The sequence below is a fragment of the Spea bombifrons genome, chromosome 5, assembly GCF_027358695.1.
Source record: "Spea bombifrons isolate aSpeBom1 chromosome 5, aSpeBom1.2.pri, whole genome shotgun sequence".
NCBI lineage: Eukaryota > Metazoa > Chordata > Amphibia > Anura > Pelobatidae > Spea > Spea bombifrons.
In genome coordinates, this window is record NC_071091.1 from 11530253 (window position 1) to 11544789 (window position 14537).

At 37.3% G+C, this 14537-nt stretch overlaps 1 protein-coding gene across 2 annotated transcripts in view; it reads left to right on the forward strand.

The window, feature by feature from the left end:
* ODAD2 (outer dynein arm docking complex subunit 2) overlaps positions 1 to 12188 on the forward strand; it is a 49762-nt gene extending 37574 nt beyond the window's left edge. For both annotated transcript variants that reach the window (XM_053467442.1, XM_053467441.1), the window contains exons 18-20: positions 3707 to 3895; positions 5056 to 5277; positions 11925 to 12188. In XM_053467442.1, the coding sequence (XP_053323417.1) occupies positions 3707 to 3895; positions 5056 to 5277; positions 11925 to 12038 (525 nt within the window). In that variant the 3' untranslated portion in view covers positions 12039 to 12188. The remainder of the gene's footprint in view (positions 1 to 3706; positions 3896 to 5055; positions 5278 to 11924) is intronic.
* Positions 12189 to 14537: the final 2349 nt, after the last annotated feature.

A 14537-nucleotide genomic window follows, 5' to 3' on the forward strand; every position in this document is an offset into this window, starting at 1 on the left:
TTTTCCTGGCTGAATTCATTTTGCTTTTTTTTTTTTTTTAATTGATGAACTGGACGTTTACTGGAGAGCTAGAAGGTTTTGCTTTCTGGAAAATAGATCTCCCTAAATTTCATTTACTTTTTAATACAAAATAAAGTCTCAGTGATTATCCAAACGCCACATACAGCCCAATTTCAACCTGTTCCAGATGCCTAAGCATTTAAGATTTGGGATATACAAAAACATAAAAGAATAGAGGAATTATCTTGCAAATTAATAAATCACTTTATTAAAGAGTAAAACATTTTTTTCTTGTTATGTAGAAATAAACTTTTTGAAATAATTTGTTGGTAGTTACCGTTTTAATATTTTTAACATTAAAATTAAATTAAATTAATTTAATGTAATTTTTTCACCTTTTATAATATTACCCAAAACACTTAGTAACGTGTATTTTAGTTTTTTCCAAACATCTGTCTATCTTTTTATCTACATACTACAAAGTGTCCATCTTCTAGGACTCAAATTCCACTTTCCTACCCTAATGTCTCTCTTTTCCAGGACCTCAGAATGTTTGCTGGGCGTGAGTGTGTCACAGTGTTCAACAACCATAAAATCACAATAATGTGTATAAAAATCAGCAGGAACTTGGTTTATAAATTAAATTGTGTTAAAAAAAAAAAAAAAAAAGATTCTAAATTATTTATTTAGTTATATACCCCCTAACCACGACTCTAACCATAGCCCTTTATACAGTAGTGTCCCTCTTTCGTCATTTCAAATGTTTGCAGGTACAATATACATATTTAAATACACATATATACATATATTTACAAATCATGTCAAAATATGATATGATCTTCATCTAAGTTACAATAAGGAACAAACACAATCTGTTTTAACTAATAACACACAAAATATTGTATTGTTCTTATTGAATATATCGTTCAAACATTCACAGTCTGTGTTGGAAAAAGTATGTGAACCCCCTAGGATAATCGCTTCAACAAAAGCTAACTGGAGTCAGGAGTTAGCAAACCAGGAGTCCACTTAATGAATGTGGGAGATTGTGTTACGTCAAACAGCATACCCTTCATGTAGATACGTAGATTTTTAGTGGCGGCGTCACATGAGCGCTGTGTAACTCATGTGACCTGCGCCTACGTGTACTTAATATTATATTAATTAATTAATTGATTAAATATTATTGTTATTATATTGGCTTGCAGATCAGAGTCTGGCAAGTCTTTAAAAGCATGCAAGCGTGCATATAATGTTTTGAGGGCTATAGTAGGTGACAGCTGATTCGCCGGCTAAGATCTGAAGTCTAAAATAAAATATGACCTCAATTATAAGACAAGGTCTTTTTTTCAGATTATTATTTTATATGGCTTATATAATGAAGCAAACGCAGTATTTTATATAGTAGGATTGCAATTGTCCCTCCATACTCTTAATTTAATTAATTAAAAAAAGTAGCTGAAAGCTGCAATGAACATGAGGCATAGGAGACACGTAACTGAAGATGTAGAGGCCCTATTTAATATATAAAAAAATAAAATGGATGAAAAATACATTAGTACATCAGTAAACATAAATTATGATATGGTCGGGGAATCTCAAACTATTCATTAGTACAAATAATTCACTTGTGAAACGGATGCTGGGAAACCAAGACGTCAATCAGGGGATAGCAGTTAGACGGGGACACCTTGTTAGTGTTTATAAGAATAATTTATGACGGCGTAAAGTGAATTGATAATCATTCATACTTAGCTGCTGTAAAGTGATTCTCTGCACATCTCTTATTTAAGTCTGGGATAAAATGAATACAAGGATGACCACATGATGTTTAAAAAAAAATGAACAGTCTGTTCCATGATAGCTAAATCCCCCTGGAAATTTACGAGCAAGAAAATACTTCTTCGGATCAACATGTCCCAAAAACCGAGAACCTTCTTCTTCAAAGACATAAATTATCTAGTTGGTGTATCATAACCAGCCACGTATCACCATCCGGCATGTCTCAATTGAACAGTCATTTCTATTAATCCAGAATCATTGTAATTATTAATAAATATAGGGTGCTTTAATGTCTGTCCATATCCTCGCCATGTAAAGGTAGCGTCATTTATTATATACAACATACAGCAGATAGTGTGTGGATCCCACCAGTCATGTACCTAGAGGGCCATGTTTTTCCAAGGCAAGGACTTAATGGTAGAATGATTTTCTTGCCTATTCAGTAAATAGTAAAATGTTCACCAAGGTCTACAGAATTTTATCTTGTGCCTCTTAGAAAACATTTTAAAGCATAATGCCCAGAGTGCCCGACTGCTGGATATTATGAGAAATCGGGCTGAAAAAATGTGTACAATGACTAATATGAAAGCTAAGCTTTGGAACTTGATGAATTCTGCTAAGGGTAATACCACTAGTTTATGCTAGACTAACGGTTTATGAAATTAGAGACGAATAAACTCTAGAATCAGGTTTCCTGGCAGAAATCAATCTTCTGCTTAGTTCAATTAAAATTCAAATATTTTAGTATACGTCATGGGGAAAAACAGGTCCGGACTGGGAACGAAAAGCAGCCCTGGAAATATTGGACGCCGGCCCCATTTATTTTATTGCCTGGCCGAGCTCACGTGCCGTACCTATGAATAAAATTGGTATGCCTGTACTGTACATGTATGACTCACATTTTGTGTTACCCGTGTTGTATTAATACTTTTTTTTGACAAATTCTCATTTGGATCTATGCTTTCATTGTGTTGTTTACCAAATGGGAATTCAAATCCTAAAAAAAAGTGGGTTTGAGAGAACAGATTGTAATCCCAACACCGCGTCTCGTAAGAGCCCAATTATGAATTCTGTTTATAGATTTTTTTTGGAAGAATATTAAAAAAGGCATTTGGTGACACTCCTACATAACCAAGCAGGAAATTTCAATTACATAACCGAAGTGATACATTTCACGTAGACAGGGGCCAAAAAGAACACTGGGAGCTCGACATAAATTAAACTGTATTTTTGGACACATGATGAAATTAAATTATGGCTTTGTATTAGTGCGTACATTTTTGGGGGTTTGTAAAAAGATTTTTACTGTATCATTTGTTTCAGTCTGGTTTTCAATCTGAAATGATCTTGGCACAAACGACGCGGTTCTGCATGCTGGCCCCTATTAAATTTATCCCACTATATTTTTGTAAATGCTGTTTTTGACAATTTTTGAGCAATGCTGTTTTTGTAAAGGGAAATGTTCCGGATACTTAGCAAAAAAAAAAAAAAAGATTAATTCATGTCATAAACAGCAATAAATAATCATGAAGCATTCACTTCATCGTTCCAAACCTATTCTTAATAGTTTCATGGTCACCATATGACAGCTGCTAGATTCGGATCCCGGTACTTTAATTACCCCACAAAGTAAATTTGGTTTTAAAAATGTGGTGGCATGGCACGAGATCTTGGTGCCCCCTGGAAGCTGTGTTAAAGAGCCCCTCGCCATGTACTTATCCCAGTATGAGTCGAATTGACTGGGTATTGAAACAACTGAACTTAGTGAGCAAATAAGTTTACACAAAATATTTGGTGCTAAAATAATACCGACATCATTGACAGCAGACTAGGGTATGTTTCAAACACCCCCTTAAGACTTGGATGCCCTCTATAACTATTTTATGTTCTTGTCTAAGCATGTAATATGTTGTGTTTTGTGCAGGATGCAGGAGAGATGGTGCGATCTTTTGTCGGAGGTCTGGAACTGATTGTGAACTTACTCAAATCTGAACACATAGAGGTGCTAGCAAGTGTTTGTGCTGCTATAACGAACATAGCCAAAGATGAAGAAAATTTAGCTGTTATTACAGATCACGGCGTGGTTCCCATGTTATCGGCACTGGCTAACACGGTAAGTATGTTTGCCTGGTTAGCGTGAAACCTTAAAGTCATGAAATAGCAAATAACATTTGCTGTGCCTTTTATGTTGGATTAGCCGTTGCTTTTGGCAATAATTTACACACTTATTGAATTTATTCTATCATTGAATTACAAATGGGGAATAATGCCCAAGATGCTGAACTAAGACAACCAAACAATGTGTGACACTTCTCAATATAACGCTGGCCTGATCACAATCCAAGGTATTAATTATTCACGTGGCATGTCTTGGGCTATGTGCCGTCATAGATGTACTAACACCATAGACTCGAGCTTGCTCTGTGGTGGATATCCCAAAAGATACAACTTTAAGTAATTATATCTTGTAGGAGATTGCTGACAATCCAGCCAGTTTTGCAAAATGGTATATGCATGACTTAAATAAGAGAACATGCAACACTTGAGACATTTGGCTAGGTCTGGCCACTAAGGCACCCATGATCTTGCTGTAGTTAAATAGGGAAAGAGCTCCACACCTGGTGTCTCCATTTTTCACTCAAGTCCCATGGTTATGGCTTGAGTCCCGTTTCTGAGCTGAAACTGACCTTTTTTTCTACTCGTGCCACATGCCGGTTAAATATAACTACAATAAAAGCTACTTTCCCGGACCTATAAGTCAATGTAATGAGATGGAGCAAGTTTCTGAAGGTGAATAACCAAATGAGAAAAATGCCTACTAATCTTTATTTTTTTTTTTTTTTAAATGTAAAAAAATCCCTTAAAATTTAATGATTTTATGAAACCAGAAGAGATGTCTGTAGTGAATGTTACAAAGAAGTCTTGTTTTTGGAAGAGCGAGACATTCTCATAACTATGTCTAGTCCCCAAAATGAGTCCCTTGGTACCTGGCTGTTGAACATTTTTTAACAAGTGAATCTTCCCCATACTGTGTAGTGAGAGCATATGCTGGGGGCAGCAATAAAGCATACGATAACATTACACTCGTAACAATTTGATGGCACCTCTCTTGGTCCTTAAATACAGTCTTTAAAACTGTTACATATTTTTTAAGCATTACTTTTCCCACCAAGGGACCGCTAAACAAAATTAGAACTACGGAAGAAAGAATCGCACGAACGAAGGAAAGGAAAAATGATGTTGTTATTCATATTTTTTTTATTTATTTGGCAGACGGATGATAAGTTGAGACGCCATTTAGCTGAGGCTATTGCACGCTGCTGTATGTGGGGGAATAACAGAGTGGCTTTTGGAGAAGCCAATGCCGTGGCCCCTTTGGTGCGTTACCTGAAATCCGATGACCCGTTAGTTCATCGAGCTACGGCTCAAGCTTTATACCAGCTTTCTGAAGATGCCAACAACTGCATAACGATGCACGAGAATGGAGTTGTAAAGGTGAGCGACTCTAACGATGAACCGATATATGTTCAGTAATAAGATAGCCAGTCCAAAGAGCACCCTTTGGCGCAATGTAAATTCACTCAAATTATTAAGTTGTTGAAGAGACATCAAACGTAGGTGGCTCGCGCTAATGTGTAGCATGAAGATCACAGCTTATAGAAATGGGGCAGGTTATTATGTTTACAATGTGATGTCAACTAAAATTGTAGATGCTCATCTTACAGCTTGCCCTCCTTGCAACAGAACAAATTTTCATGGCACCATAGAAAGATGTTATCATATAGAAATTCCACCCAAAAATATATATATATAGTATTTACATGATTCCTTGTGTAATTTATTTCAGAGGAGAAACGTTAGAACAAAAAGACATAGTCTAAAACCAGAGAGTTAGATGCAATGTAATGTAAGGAAGTTTTATCAATCAGAGGGCGCTGGATAAATTGAACAGCGCCCCAGCTAGAGACGAACACAGTGAGGGGATTTAAACATGTATGAGATGGATAAAAAGCTATCCTGAATCTAAGACAAGACCAAGGACTGAGTCTCTACATCAATGGGCAGACTAGACGGGCCACATCGCTCCTATCTGCCATCAAATTCCATGTTTCTATATCTATATAAGAAATGTATTTGAGTTTCAAATGGATGTTTTAAAGAAAGATAAAATAAGCACGTGTTTTTCCATAAAAAATGCATGTAGTTGAAGGTAAGTGGAATAATATTAGTTCTAGTACTTAGTTTGCTGAGTTTTAAGAGTATTTGATTGTTAAAGTGGTGTGATCTAATAAAGCGACATCCTTTCACTTAACGTTGGCATCAATACCCACACTTAGTTACCCATCAACACTTTCTCCAACGTAAATATAGCATTAGACTCATCATTCCTACTGCCCAAACCCTTATTCAATCAATGAAAAATGTGTCTGATATTATTTGCAGGGAACACTTTGTAAGCACGGATAGGTTGCCATACCCGAAATAGGAACATCTTAAATGTTTGTGTTGCCTTTAAGTGACTTAAACCTTTAGATGAAACAATAAAATGACAGATCTGCTAAAGTTTATTTGCTTAATGTACTAGAATTAATATCACATGATGAGGGAAAAACACCCATAAAGTACTCTACAAATAGGTCCTAGTTAGCAGATACGACATAATTACTAATTTATCCTTGGAATCGTTACTTAAATTAGAGAATATTATAAATATGATTATTGTAAATATCTACTCTGTCTCGGTTTTTTTTCCCATTCGCATACTGAGTATTAAAATTTTACTAGACAAGCTCAATTCAATGACTGTCTCAACCTTAATTGGCGTTAAAGGTTATTTAGAACGCATGGTCAGCGATCCAACTCCCTGGCTCAACCCCAAATAGAGACCGTAAATTCTAGAAAAACGCTGCATTGAAAGGGATAGAAAGCCGCGTTTGGTGTGAAACGCGATGGGGTGGGCAGAGTATTAACACAACTTAGAGAGATGTCTGCATTCCAGACTATAAAAAACTTTGTGCAGAAATCTTAAGGCACATCTAAAGGAGTTCTATGGAATCATTGCGTACCAGGGACAATTTAACCCTTTCAACAATTCCATTTTTATAACAATAAAGGCTACCACGCCACACCTGTGCAACCTAAACATCACCAATGGTTATAATTTCACTTAAATGTATAATTTAATCATCTTGCAGATTGATTTATGTGTACGCATCGGTGTCTCCTGACATCAGCATATATAGTATGGAGCAAACCTGAAATCTTGTTGCTGCTATATATGCAGAACTATAGGGGTGTAAATTAAGGAGATTCCTGTTGCTTGATATTTAATGATTAGATGTCAAAAAAGGGTCAGTAGGTAATCCATCATCTCCACAACTGCTTATTTTTTTTTTGTATAATACTTGTGTCAGAATAAGAAAGTTGACAAAGACAATCAAACACATTTAACTTCTTCCTTCTTGGAGGGCTTGTTTATTTTTGGAAGGGCTACCGTTCGGTGAAAACCCCTCGGGGTAATTGAATCTATGTTAATGGGATGTCAGGTGCGAACATTTTCCCCAAGATTTGCAGGAAACGTCTTCGAGTACAATGTAGGTATATGTCTTTCACGGAAAAAACGGTGCCTACATGCCTGAGACGTTGGCTGTGTAAGGTTGCCAAAAAGAAAAATGTGTTTTCACGTCTATTTTTTTGAAACTTTGTGAGTTAGACCTCTGACTGGAGTTAATTTTTTCAAAGAAAAAAAAAATCTATTGCTATCAAATTACTTGATGTTTGGAATACTTAACAAGTGCTGTATTATAGTCTGTCTGATCCCATCAGGGGGAAAATTTAAGCTAAGGAGCCGAGCTTATCTTTCCCTAGCTGTATATGCAGCAAGGCCTCTAATTTAGGATCGTTAGGGTATTTTGAGACTGGCACAAGGTCTTCTGTTGGCAACCCTTGAGCATCTCTTTAACCTTATAAATAGAAGTTTGTGCTAAGAAGACGGTTTTCTAGAATTTCTCGACAGTGACTACTCCATGAAGCTCTTTCATGGAACCCTGGACCATTCCAGGTTGCACCGTTAGCCACTATTTGTGCGGAAGGGATCGTTAAGACATTACCGAGGCAAAAAAAAATCAAGTTTGGGTAGAAATATATAAATATATGTTAAAGCAAGATATACGCAGTTCAGTTTAACGGAAAGATTGCTCCTGGCTACGTCTGCCAGGTTAGCAGAACGCCAGAAAAGAGGAATCTGGCAGTGTCCGCTGTTAGCAACTTCATCTTTCATCTGTATTTCTCTTCTGTATTTATCTTGCTTCAAGAAAATGCAGGGAATGTCTTTTCCTTCCGACTTGGCTCTTTCGGCAAACCGCAGAAATGCTCAGAGCAGCGTCTTGCAATTGTTCGGCTCCGTGCACTGTACAAGGGCTCCGGCTCTGCTGAATAACAAATGTATATTTAATTTGACAGCAATAAAAAGAAAGATAAAGCACTACTTAAAACCTGTTCGTATATAATAGAAAATCATTTTAAAACCTCAAATTTAAATGAAAACATTTCACAGGCAGCGCTCGGATGAGTTCTTTCCTGTCGTTTTACTAGATAATTGCATAATTGCTTTGGTAAATTTCGTGGAATATCATTTTTGGGAAAAAAAAATTTTTTAAAAAAAGAACATTATTTTTTCCCAAACATCAAGAATTGTAAATGTAAAAATTGTCTCTTTATACTTTACTTTTGTGGTGAAAACTTTTAGATCGTGGATCGGTCACTTTCCCCGAGTTCTATGTTGCCGTTCTGTACATTAAATAAACCTTTGTAATTATTTTTAAATGGTAAAATAAGCAATATATATATATGTATTAGAAACCCACCTTATGTGTATACTACAGGAGCAATCTTATTGTCTTCCCATTCTCAGGATCTGATTGATTAATTCTGGTCTATGGGACCCAAAAATTCAGATGAAGATGTGTTAAAACGCCATTACTGTGTATAAAAACAGTTTATCCTTAAATTCCTTTGGAATAATTAGATACCTCATTAATATAGCTCAACGACCTACAATTCCCTGGATAGATTTCAGTTTCTTCTTTACCTTAAATGTTCCTTTGTGGCCAATATGTGCAGCTAAACCTGTGTTTCTCCCCCAGATTTTGCCTTCTTGCATGGGTTTTTTCACAATAAAAACCTACATAAAAAAGTATTCTGGGTCTCGGCATGTTGCAGTAGCTTGCAAGAATTCCGTTTTGGGGCTTTGTGGTTCCAAAGCTACGTTACCATAATAAATTAGCGTTTCATTTTTTTAAATTTAATTGAGTGTAATTTAATCAACAAATTACTTTGCCTTCCTTTTTCACCCCTTCCCATAAGGTTCACATACAAGATAGACAGATATTTTAATGAGGAGGAATAATTATGCAAAACCCCAGAATAGAATGTGAGATCGCTACTTCCGTATTATACAAATTAAGAGATTTGCAACTTTTTGGGGAAAGTGACAGATCCTATCGAAGACACTGTAGTCGTATATTTACAACTTTAAACACATTTGGCTTTCTATAGGCAGCAAATGTAACATTCATGCTCCCATAACCTGAGGGCAAATGTATTTTCAATACCGAAGGTGTCTTTTTCGATTAACCAAAATTGCCCAGAAACGCAAACTAACATTTGTAAATTATTTTACTGGTGTGAGCGGTAATTTGACGCTTGATTATTTAGATAACCAGTGAACATGCGTTATGCAGTCATTTTATGGTAAGATGATACTAACTGAACAAAATTTATAATTAACATAATAATTTGTCTTGCATATTACCCCAAAACTAACATTTTCTTTAGTTAAAATAAGCACAGCGAGGATCTGAGTGCTTGCATGTGTATCTCCGCCACAAGTTCTGTATTATCAGATACAAACCAACGGCTGCATTTAATTTCTTGCCTTATATATTCAGAGATTCAGAATTCCAAACAGTGTTTTAGCCATATGAAAATATTCTGCTCACATGAGTGATAACAGATTGCTTTGTGGTTACCGGCCGCACTGTCAGTTTGAGTCTAATATCTGCCATATTTTATCTCGGAGGATGGATTTCATTGGGACCTTTAAATAGAAAGAATGTTTACTGTTCTATCCAGAAAGCCAGCGATTTTCTGTTATTATCCAAATATCTCTTTATACTAACCTGAATTCTGGAGGATTGTGGACAATGTCATATCATGCTTATGGCGTCTACCCGAGACCTGATCCGAATGATACTTTTATCTTTACCTATACATCAATCATGTTGGATCTAGATAAAAAAAAAACAACATACAATGTACTTGTTAATATATATGCTGCACAAACATAGATTCTTCTACCTGTCATGCCAATGATTCCCGTTATCATCTTTTTTATATTACAGGGCCAAAGAATGTTATTGACTGGCGTGTAATAAAAGGCATTAGGCTTAATTCAATAACCTAAATCTAAACATTTGTTGGTTTTAACAGATTTGGTGGCCACTAAAAATGCTGGATTGAATGCTATGGACAGATCTGCAATTAAAGGGACACTCAGTGCCCCTTGCAGCCCCACCAACAAAGGATGCATATTTAAATATGTTGTAGTACTTTAATATGCAAAGTGAATAAAATAAAACACAAAAAAGCTGCAGTTCCAAAAGCGTAATGCCCTCACCGTGAACCTGGTTTTCACATGACAGGGGTAGCCTCGACTCACGGGCTATGTCATACCCAATTAACCCCCCCACAGACACCAATGTGGGATGAAAAAGTTGCAGCTAATTTATTAACGTCATTACCACTCAACCTGTGAACATAAAAAGGTGCATTAACATGACAATGACCCAAAACCAATTAAAGCCGAACACCCTTAGCTTGCCAGGACCAACCGGGGCCAAACCATAAGCATCACCTTATTGGAGGGCATCCCATGATGCCCCACCCGAGGTTCCAGCAACATGCCCAGCCAGGAACCTCCCACCGACACTTTGACACCAGTGGCAATAACCACATAACACCCCCCGGCTACCTGGCAAGCTACTGCCCCCCCGGCATCTTAAAATAAAGGGAGGAACAAAAAAGCTGGCACGCAAACAGCCCAGAGCCCCCTTTCCCCTAACCTTATATACCCCCCTCACTTCCTCCCCCTCTCCACTGAACTTTACTTGACCCCCTGACTCTGCATCTTGTCTATTCAGACCCTGTGGGCATCACTACTGGTGACTCCTTGAAGCAGCCAGTCAGCAGCAGGAAGGTTCTCCCATTGGGGGGTTTCTAAGACCTCCTGGAACTAGCCGAACGCATCTCCTGCGAGCTTAGGACCTGATGGAAGGGTTTGAGTTTTAACAGTACTAGGAATTGTGTTTAGCTTGCATTATCCAGAGAGCACCATAAGTTTGTACTTATAACATTCTTATTCTGATATTTTCCCCAAGTACTCTGTTGAAAAAACACTGATTCTAGAATATTTCTCCACCCTCCATGTCAAGGAGCTGAATCATAACGCCGTGCCAAAAGTACTGCCATGTTCTGGATACTTGGCTCAAACGGTTAATCGCAGTAGAACTAAGCAGTGAATCGTGTAATCTCTGATCTTAATAAGAACCCCATCTGAGTGTAACCCACTTCCACTTTAACTGTGGGCTTCAGTATAAGAACATCTCAATAGTTCAGGTCAGGGGAGCACATCAGGCTCCTTTGTTCATTGTAGCTGATGTTCAGTGGCCTTCGGCGCCGATGACATAACACGTCAAATACAAATATTGACTTTGAAGTCACTCAGCAGTATATTCACGTAGTGCTGGTATAGATAGATTTAGAAATATTTGTATTTACATGTCAGTGTTCCAAATACAGTGCAGACAGTGATGCATTCTCCTCCTTTTTTCAACATTCCATCAGTTCAAAAGTATTTTGGGAGCGTTCACCAGAACTGAGCTCCTCGACCTTTTCCGAAAATGTCTTTGAAAATACTACTAGATGCTACAATTAGTACTGGGTACATTATAGTCCGACACAATGCCGTGCGATGCTCCTAGAATTTCTGTCTAATAGGAGGTTGAAGAGAATCACTGTTTTCTTTTTATTATGATTATTATCTTTTATTAATATTTTTCCTTTTTTTTTTTTTTTTTTTTTAGCTCTTAATCGACATGGTTGGATCCACCGACGAGGTTCTTCAGGATGCTGCTGCAGGCTGTATATCTAACATTCGCCGATTGGCTCTGGCTAATGAAAAAGCAAGATATGGCTAAAAGTTTCAATAACTATAATATTGTGCCTTCATTTCCTTAAAAATAAAAAAAATTGAAGAAAAGATGTTTTGTGTATGTTGCTTGTCACGTCTTTCAAGCGTGTGGCTCCAAATGTTTTCATTAGTTCATGGTCTAATAAACCTATACAAATTAGCTGGTATTTCTCCTTTTTTCCTACAGAAAACGTGTAGATATCAGGAATTACATCTGATACTCTAGAAAAAATTTAAAAAGTGAGCATCTGGAATGTCCAAATCGTTCCAATGGGATGCTGTAACTTCTCATAATGTTACCAGCCTTGAATAACAGAATAACATCTAATTATATCGGAGCAGCTAATACATATATTTAAACTGTTTCGTTCTGTTCAGCACATATGCAACCGAACAAAACCTTACTGTACAAGTATGAGCAGCGAGTCTATGCATAGCGAGAGAGGATATAAATAAAGCATTGATCCATGCGCGGAATGTTCCTGGCTGCTGCTCCTCCAAAGGAATGACATTACTAATGTGAAAAAATGACGGTTACTGTCCAACACAGCAGTCGGTTTTGTCCACAATGTATGTCTCTACTGCACATGGCAGGCGCTGACGTCCCAGCTTCTCTGGCCCCCGCTGCAAGCCAAAGTGTTACCTTTACGACTTGGTGGAGATCATCTGTCTTGGATAAATTAGGGACAAATTCCATGTCATTTTTAAAGTACGATATGAATTTTGGTTTTAATGCAAATAATTAATCCTAGTTAGAATGCTAGCGTCACGTCTGGCTGGTAATGCTTAGCCTTTGAGAAAGCAGCACAGTTTATTAATACTATGTTGGCTACACTGTAACAACCATCACACCCCTTATTTTTAATCACAAATCATGGGACTATAGGGGTATCATTTCTGATTCTATGATAATTTCAATAAATGTTACGTTTTATGTAGTAATACTCCGGTCTCAGTTTTTTTTCTGTGTTTTTAGTCCATGTACTAACAGTTCTTAGAAGTTTAAAACATGGCACCCCTTTTGCCACCCATAAGTTAATAATATTGTCTCTATTAAAACCTACCTATTACCTCATCTCACAAAAAATCTTGAAACTGCCCACAATATCCTACTTTTTGATAACCTATTATTAAAAATGAATGGTTCTGCTTTAATAGCCAGTTATTACCACTTCCACATGTCAATGCTGGCCCAAAGGCTTTGGGGATATTGTACCTTTTAGTTGACCAACATTCATACTGTAGAGAAAAATGTAGAGTTAAGTAAACCTTCAAAGGCCTTAAAGATGTCTTCCTCATTACATTTACATTTTACGGTCATCTTGCTACATGAATTCTTCCAAATAGACATCATCCTCATCCAGCGCCTTAAAGCTTTCTGTGTCGTCTGCTTTAGAACCTGCTTGGCTCATTGTCATTTGTCAAGTTTATAAACATTTATAAATAACTTTTTCATGTAGCCATATTCTAGAAGATTTTGTTGCAAAAGAGTTTATTCATTGCCACAATTATATATTTTTTCATTCTTTTTCAATTTTCCATTTAGCAAAGTGAGAAGACCAGAGGATACTCTGGAGAACCTGGGGTGATCAAGAGGTTTGCTCTGTTTCACAAATATCTCTGTGCATTCACACAAAAGTAAAGAGCGTGGGTATGATGTCATAACTGAGCACTCACCATATTCTGGACCCAACATGTGATTATTGCCACACTGAAAGCTGCAGGAGGAGACACATGTCTCACGGCACAGACGTTGCTCTTGGGGTTGAAGAATTTTTACCTAGAGCATCAAATAACATTACATCAGACCTGCTGGCTAGTTTAATGAACCCAAAGCACTACTGTTTGCATTTCATACACAGGATCGTATTTCCCTTCCATGTCAAATCGGCGACCGCTTAAGATATGATCCTTGTTTTCAGAAAAAAAAATGTTTATGCATAGTGAAAAAGTACATGCAGGGTCATTTTACAGCATATTTTACATGACATTTATTTATATAGCGCCAGCAGATTCCGTAACGCTGTTACAATCACCGGAATCATTTAAAATCACTAACAGCAATAAACCGGTACAAAAGGAGAAGGGGGTTCTGTTCTTGTGAACTTGCAATCTAGTCGGTGGTTGAGGGGGAAGTGAAATGGTAGGAGAGGACGGCTTGGATGGGGATGAGTTGATAGGGTCTGGATGATATGTAGAGGTTGTTGATCATTCAGATGGCTTGATTTGGACGCTGGTTGAGAGTATTAGGAGGAAAGGTTGTCCCCTTAAAACCAAGTCCAGGGAAGGGGTCTAGTGGGAAGAGTTAATGACGGTAGAAGAGACATGGTTAGGGGTGTATTTGGCTGCGAGGGTATAGTTATAAGGGGGTGTGGAGTTGGTAAGGCCTCTGTACGTCGGGGGTTTTAATTTGATACTAGCGGGTATGGGGGGGGCCAATGGAGCGATTGGTACAGAGGAGCGGCAGATGAAGAACACTGACCGAGAAAGATTAAATAAGCAGCAG